The sequence below is a fragment of the Apaloderma vittatum genome, unplaced genomic scaffold (assembly GCF_000703405.1).
Source record: "Apaloderma vittatum isolate BGI_N311 unplaced genomic scaffold, ASM70340v1 scaffold30738, whole genome shotgun sequence".
Taxonomy (NCBI): Eukaryota; Metazoa; Chordata; class Aves; order Trogoniformes; family Trogonidae; genus Apaloderma; species Apaloderma vittatum.
In genome coordinates this window covers 5,460-13,329 of record NW_009729601.1, presented here as the reverse complement: position 1 = coordinate 13,329, position 7,870 = coordinate 5,460, and the positions used below count along the sequence as shown (strand labels likewise).

At 48.1% G+C, this 7,870-nt stretch overlaps 2 protein-coding genes across 2 annotated transcripts in view; one reads left to right on the top strand and one right to left on the bottom strand.

Annotated features, from left to right (window-relative positions):
- The window catches only part of PNPLA1 (patatin-like phospholipase domain containing 1), an 8,726-nt gene extending 7,759 nt beyond the window's left edge, over positions 1-967 (top strand). The window contains exon 7 of the mRNA XM_009874511.1: positions 854-967. Within this exon, the coding sequence (XP_009872813.1) occupies positions 854-967 (114 nt within the window). The remainder of the gene's footprint in view (positions 1-853) is intronic.
- A 3,958-nt stretch (positions 968-4,925) lies between these two features.
- Positions 4,926-6,419, bottom strand: LOC104277764 (patatin-like phospholipase domain-containing protein 1; the record flags this gene model as incomplete). The annotated part of the gene is made up of 4 exons (XM_009874510.1): positions 4,926-4,994; positions 5,077-5,286; positions 5,758-5,823; positions 6,262-6,419. Coding segments are annotated over 4 exons (503 nt in total), but the record flags the coding sequence as incomplete, so codon positions are not given.
- Between the last annotated feature and the right edge of the window lie 1,451 nt (positions 6,420-7,870).

Sequence of the window (7,870 nt, the reverse complement as noted above, 5' to 3'; positions counted from 1 at the left end):
ATTAAAATACGTCTCTTTTGGGTTTGCAGGGTGAAGAAGCTGTGGGGGGTGCTGGAAGGTATCAGCTCCACAGTAAAAGAGTTCCAGAAGCTCCTTCAAATCATGGCGCCTCGTTTGCTTAAGAAAGTCACGGCCAGGAGGTGAGGTGCTCGGGGGATGCAAACCCTCAGCAGAGGAAGGGCAGGGTACAGAGCAGGGAGAACCCCAGGGGACCTCACCCATGGGTCACTGATGCTGAGTCTGGCTGAAAATTCCAAATCTGGGCTACTCCACATTAAAAGTAGCTAATTTTTGTTCCTGTGCTATCATTTATTGAGTGACATCTGAAAGAAGCTATGAACTAGCTTAGAGCTGCTTCCCTATGGCAACATACTCTTGTTGCAGAGTGTTTATCTGCTGCGCTCTACCCTAGCAGGCATCAGGCACATTCACCAAAATCCTGAGAGGTGTTTTGGCACTAAACTCTCAAGGATTCAAGGCATTTGACTCGTCACACAGACAGCTCCCTAAAACCCGCTTCCAAGTTACTTCACGTGCAGCTGGCGGAGAGACTCGCACAGCACGATTTCGCGCTGCGGGCAGCTACGCGATTCCTCAGCGAGGAAAAAGCCCTTCAGGGTCAAATGTCCCCGGGGCTGCTCGTTGCTGCTGCTTCACGGACCCAGCCCCAACTAACTGCCAGCTTGTTCCTGTAGGTAACCAGCCCGGGTGGGCCCTGGGGGTCTCCGACACCACGCGGTTCTGCTGCCCTGGGAAGCGGTGGACGACAGCGGAGCTCGTTTCACACAGCACGGCTGCTGGTTCTGTATGGAATTTTTTGGGAGTGGGATTATTTTTTTTTTCCCCCACTTAGGGAAACCGGCTGATTTGGGTTCCAGTCCTGCTGCCGCAGTCTCCCTACTTAGGCCTGACCTGCTTTAACATGATGGCCGAGGAAAACCACCGCGGTGCTGCAGCTGTGACTTAAATCACAGCCTGCGCAGGGGAGACTGGGCACCTTTCCTTGCCTCACAACACAGCCCAGCCACCAGTTTCCCCAGTCACTCCACTTGCTGATCTCCAGCAGCATCTCCTCCCGTGCTTTAATGCAGATTATAGGGCAGGTATTTGCCAAGAAATGTCACATTTTAAGTGTTTTCCTCCCACTCAAAAACTTTCAGAGAGATTCATCAGAGAACAGAGAGGGAGAGAAGCCTTAGGGAACGTTACACTGGGCAGGAGCTAACTTTTGTCCAGTTCCCTGAAGCTGTTTTATAAATTACCTATTCTTGAGCTTCATCTGCCCTCGGAGGCCTGCTTCTCCTGCCAGCGGAGGTAGGTGCACTTTTGGACCCCTCTGAATTTGCATCTGTAAAGGATGGAGAAACCTGAAGTTTATCCTCTCCCGACTTCACAGTACCACAGCCTTGCAGAGCGCATCTCCTACTGCGCTGGGAGAGCTGACATTTCACAACTACATTAGTTCTTTTTGTGCAATTTTCTGTAACTCGCTGCTACAAACAGTGTAAGGTCCAGGCAACCACACCTTGTGTTGCCGGTCTGTACGCAGGATGACTTGGCAGCGCTCTTATTCATTCCAAATATATTTTGCACGTTAGAGGCTGATGGATTGGCTTTACCCCAACAGAGTCTCCTCGGTTTGTTTTTTTTCCCTTACGGGCGGATCACAACAGCAAAAGCTGTTTATTTGAACAAACAGTTTGTTTAACTGCACAAAGGGAAATGGTACACAAAGAAGTTTCATCCAAAGTGCCCTGGAGATTGTGGGCATGAACATGGGGAATATATGAAGGCTGCATTGATGTGAACAGATTCAAAGCTCACTATGAACGCTCAGTGAAGGATCAGTATAATATGTTCTGCTATCTCTGCTTGAAATCGATGACCTGGGAATATTTTCTCTGCAACGAGCTTGCTAAAAGAAACCTGGATGCTACTTTGCATTGGATCCATCAAAACCTTCTCCTGCCTTCTTTCCGTCCTGGATGGACTCGCATCTCTCAACCCCCGCAGCCAAAGCTGAGCTGCTCAAAACCAGCCCATGAACTGGGACATCTTACCACAGACGGAAGCAGAGAAGGCACATGGATATGCATCACTCCCTGGGCAGGAGCAGGGCCAGTCAGCCCATCATTTGCTTTTGCTCACACTGCACGTCTGTGTTCTCTCCCTGGGCAGACACCCCACTTCTGTAACAGCCCTTCTACCAGGGCAAGTTGCTCTTTCTTTAAAAAAATTATATGGGGTCAAAAATGCTCTACTGTGGCCGACATGGCTCTAATGGGAGTAAAATCATATTGGTCAGTCTGATAGACAGTTCTTGGGAGACAAACTGGATTCAAATACCTCATCAGCGCTGCTCTCCTCTCTCCTATTATCTTAGAGGGTAATGGGATAAGCAGGTTTTGACACCCTTAAAATATTGCTCTCATACCACTGTCCTATACTGCTTGCCCCAGTCTGCTTCAAACTCAGCAGAGAAGAGAAGCCTGAGGCGAATGGGATGAGAGTTGGGAGACAACCCCAGTCAGCAGCAGCTCTCTCGAAAGCTGATCCCACCACAGATCTAGCAGGAAGGAGAGTCCTGGTGCCTGATTTGCACAACTGAGCCAAATGCACCCAGTCCTGCCCGTGTCTCTGGCTGTTGGCCATTGGTGCTTTATGCCAGACTCTGTTTCTAGTCTAGATAGTTGTTGCGCAACTGTCCTGGTTGGCACGTGGATAAAGAGGTAAATCCCCGTGGTTAACCTGCTAATCCAGCCTGAGCCTTGCTGGTGCGCAGGCTGTGCTGCAGCCATAGTCCTCTGGAGATATTCCGACTTATTCAGGAAATCAGGCACAAGTTGTTTGTGGGTTTATACACCTGCTTATTTGGTAACATCAGTGGTACTATAGTATTGTGCAGCCTTTTCTGGGCCAAGATCATCAGGGCCTTTGATTCCCAAAACTGAAAAATCCAATGTGCTTCTCCTTCTGGAGCCTGAAAGCCCTGACTTGCCTCTTGGTTGCTCTCTGGCCTAACAAACCAGTCTTGATTCCACACACAGGTGACCTTAGGCTGGTGAAAATACGTTGCAGTCCAGAGACCAAGACTCCTGACAGCCCAGAGCCTGCCCAACCTCCACAGAAACCTGGTTCCCACTACGCTGTTTTCAAAAGCTCCATGTACTTCAGAGTACTGAAGCCTTTAAAAAAGCAAGCCTGGAAGCAAACTGTACAGCTTAACATCATGTCCTGCGTTTCTGTAGTGGGTCTCTTCCCACACAGTTGTCTTGCTTTCAGTGGAAATGTCTTCTTTGCTTCCATTTTATGTTTTACAAGCTTTTATTTTTAGATCTGGAATGGTTAATGGCCCTGTTCTTTCCCCTTTATATTCATTTGGTGCGATCCTCCTAGATACAGCAGAACAATATTTGTGTCTTTTTTAACCTTTTATTTATGTGGCAATATTTTAAGCCATCATGATGTTGGAAAAGCTGTGTAATTTTTCCTGAGCTGACCAATTCTGAAATGTCAAACGACTTGGAGAAAATAAAAAAATAAATAATAAAATGGAAAGAAATGCTGCGCTCCGGCACACACTTCTCTGCATCCCACTAGTATCAATAAGATAAACTGGAATCCAAAATGCTGAAGGCTCACAGGCTTCCCATGTCAAAACCAAAATGGAAGAAGGCATTATTTTGCATAACATTGTAGTTTTGGATTTAAACCTGCCTTATGTTGCCTAAAAACGATACAGGCAGAGGTTTACCTGCAGCTCTAACAGGCTTTACTTGCACTGAAGGATTTTACAGGCAGCTGCACACCAGCTACTGAGTAGAAATTTTGATTTGACAGGCACAGCAAACCCAGCTCTGACCATCAGACACTGCTCCTTCCCTCCCTTTAAGGGCACAATATGTGGGCAGAACCTGTTATTACTTTGCAAGGAGAGGAGATGGCTTTTTTCACAGAGAGAGTGACTTCACCAAAGAGCCTTTCTCACCTGGCCACAGCCTAAGTCCTCAGTCCTCACCCAGAACAACCTCAGCATGGGGCTGCACTAATAACCACGGATCCAAGAGAGGACTCTCGCCCATTCCTGACGTTCTCACCTATTGGAGCCTGCAAAATCCCAGCCAGCCTCTGTTGGCAGTGAGAACCCCGGGCAAGTGTCACTTGGTTAATGAAAACTGATGGGGGAAAGGAAGTGCTTGGTCCTCTACCTTTCTGATGGTGAAGAAGGTGGTGTGAGGCTTCCTCTTCCACTTCATCTGCTGTTTGCACAGTCCCTGGATTCTCTTCGGTGACATCCTCCGGGGTTGTGGCTCTGGAGTGAAGCACTCTTGTTTCCAGCTTCCAGTCCTGGGTCCTTTCACCTTTCTGACACGATTTACTGGCTAATGAAAGTATAAAGTCTTCATCCAGGTAATTTATACCACATTCACCTGGCGGGAAGAGAATCCAGCTCTCACTGCTTGTTGCTCAACTACGAGGTGTCTAGCAATGTCAGCCACCACCAAGGTCGCCTGGAAAATAGAGGGACTGATGACCACAGCGCAAGGCTAATCTGAGTTTTCTAGTCAGGGATCACCAAACATTGCTGCTTTGTGCATCGGAGGCTTGTCAGGCAAACAACACGCAGGGCACCCGAGACCACACTTCTCCGACGTAGGTCCTGGGCACCTCCATTCACTGGAAAGGTCTATCATGTCTAGTGGGGCAGAGAAGAGAGGACCTAACGCCATCTGAGCGGAAGGGGCAAACAGGGAACTTCAGGAGAGGCCACAGAGATGATGGGGCTCAAGTAATCCTGGCAACACCAGGGATGCAGGGACCTCTCTGCCCTGGTCACTCGAGGTGCACTGGCAGCATCTCTTACCTGCTGTCAGAAAACCAACACGGTAAAAGAAGCACCCAATCCACCTGCTCCTCACTCCCAGTCACTTACTCAGTCTCTTGATGAAGACAACTGTGTCCTCGTAGCCACTGATACGAAACTGCTCCAGAACCTGCAGGGGGAAGGTAGCAGTCAGGGCAGATAGACCAGATACAGGGGTCTCACGGCTCTGGGTACCTGTACAAGCAGCTCACTTCACGTGCAGGAAGCTGGAAGATATAAAGCAAGCGGCAGATGTTTCTTTTTGATAACTGTAAAATACTATCAGAGAGTTGGAAAGTGAGAAAGGCAGCTGAGGTGTCTTTGGGACAGATGTCGTATTCGCCGGCGAAAGCAGACACGGTGATGGTGCTCCGGGACACGAAGTTGGCCCGCCACATGCCGAGTTCCCCATCAACGTAACGCTAGGAGAGAAAACAAAGAGCTTTGAGCCTTCCTCTTCTCAGGGAGAGGAGCGCTGCAGCACATGTGCATGCATGTGGGGGTTCTTCCCCATCCAGTCCCAAACTAGACTGAGATACTGAGGCTACAGAGATCCCCTTCTAGGGAACAGACCCAGCACCTCCTCCATTGCAACTGAAAACTCAGTCTTTAATGAAATTGAGGGAAAGTGCAGCAAAAAGGAGTTGGGCTAACCGCATGGGCAGGGAGAGGATGGACACTTTTGTAAGAAGGTCAGCTCTGTGTGCAGTGAGGCCAGATTGTGGGGCACCTCGGTTCAGTTTTTCCCTTTGCAGACACCATGCAGACACAGGACCAAGCAACTTTGGTGGCAAATACGGGTATAAACATGCCTAATGCCACCACTGGGGAAAGGACTAGATGGGCCCTTGGCCTGTCCTGAAATAAGGTCTCAAGACCAAAAGGCTACTCACCACGCCACGGTACTTAAGAGGCAGAAGTCCAAAATACAGCGGGATGTAGCAGCTGCAGAGTATGGCCTGTGGGTGAGATGGAAAGCAGGGAGGTGAGCAAAGAACACTGAAAACCTGTTGCCTTTGGGAACGGTGACCTATCCGTGAAGGCCAAAATGAAGATCCATGGCTGGGTTATTGGGCACGACTGATTACTGTGGACCAGATCGTGTCTGATTATCCACAGCCAGCACTAAAGAAGCAGGAAGGTAACCTGAAAAACGCCTCGTTTTGCTCTTTGCATACTTGAGCCCTGCAGGTATGTGAGCCAGCAAACGAAAGGGCTGGTTTAGTTTATTATTTTCAGCTTGTGACCCTGTCTGGCTTCAGAGGGTGGCAAGGACAGAAATCATGGCCTGGGGTCCTGAGAGGGGCCAGGCTTCCCCCACGGCCGCTGTGGGGCACGGAGGGGCAGGACACCGCAGGCAGCTCCTCCTGGTACAAGGTGGCTGCGGCTGCTCTTACCTGAATGAGGTCCTCCCTCGAGGCAAACTCTGAAACCGTCACACTTCTCCAGTCATGCACTCGGGTGAGGATAATGTGCAGTTTTCCAGACACCAGCTGGTGGGCGTTTGTAGGCAGATATTGGTTTAGTATGGTCTTTAACAATCTAGGGATTCTTCCTCCAGGAAAAAAACCGAAGAAAGAGTTTTGCAGAGCATTGAGGAAAATCGGCTTCAACTCATCTAAAGCAAAAAAAAAAAAAAAAAGCAAAGCAATCATTCCACGTCCTTTATATTATTATTTATGTACCTTCTGAGCCGAACTCCTGCCTGGTAAAGGGACATTTTGCCATGCAGGTAAATGCTCATGAAGAGCCACTATTTTGATTAGGGCTGAAGCTCTCAAGAGCAGACACAAACTTTCCAAGGACCTTCAGTACTGCAGGAAGCAGAAGTACTGTGTTTTCTTTTCTGTATTTCCTCCTCTTGGCTCTGCATCTGTTATCCCTAATGCATTTCTCAGGTCTGTGACTATAATGCAGCTGCGACATGGATTCTCTCATATTCAATATTTTCTTTCCCCTCTGTGTTTTGGGAATTTACCAACAACAGCAAATGTCTTATTAGGGAGGGCACTTCTGTTTCTTATATTAGACATGTTTACCATTTTCAAATTAATAAGATGCAACAGCTTATTTAACAACTATTTAACAAGTCTGTTTTCTCCATGCTGGTTAACTTACTCATGTTATCCACTCTTAATGGATTCAATGAAATAAAATTCTGAGGAACTAACCACTGATTGAGGATAATTAAAGAAAAATAAAAACCTTTTGCATTTCCACAATTTCCAGACATTTTCTTTAGACACAGAATAAATGGCAGTGCATAGTCCTTACCCACATCGATCCCACACAATCCAAGCGTAGCTATAACCGATCCTGAAGATGCCCCATAGACCTTGGATGCAGATTTCAGCAAGCCAGGCGACAATTCCTTCAAAGCAGTCAACACTCCAGCTTGATACACTATCAAGAAACTGCAGCCTCTAAACAGTATAGAGAAAGGTTCCCCCTCATTTCCATTTCTCTCCATCACCCCTGAGCACTCAAGCCACAAGAGAGCAGCTGCCCAGGACAGGTTCAGAGGTGTTTTTTTTTCCTGCAGTCAGCCAATATGTAGCTGTGGCTGTTCCCAATCTGCTTTCTTTTCTGTCCACGCTCTTGCTGCCTTATATATCTCTGGCTGAAAGAGATCTTAAAACCAAACATACAGTGAAACAATAGCATTGGGCAGAAGTGGACGACATGATGTCTTAATACCCAAGGCCATTTATTAAAATAAAATTACTCCATTGCAATAAGTTCCTCAGGTGCACACTTAGCCGCTGGGTAAAAGCCCCAGGTGACACAGAGGACCACACGTCACCCTGATGTGTCAGGGAAGCGCCGCAGGGGAGGTCAGCAGGGCCTCAGCAGTGAGTCCTCCAGAGAGAAAAGCCGCTTCCCCAAGCTGATCAGCTATTTTACTGGTACCCTGGTGTCCCAGAATAAGATTCCAACCCCACTGGGAGGTTGGAATCAGCAAATATTCCCTGGTATACAAGCGTCTTGCAAGATGCTGCTCAGAAC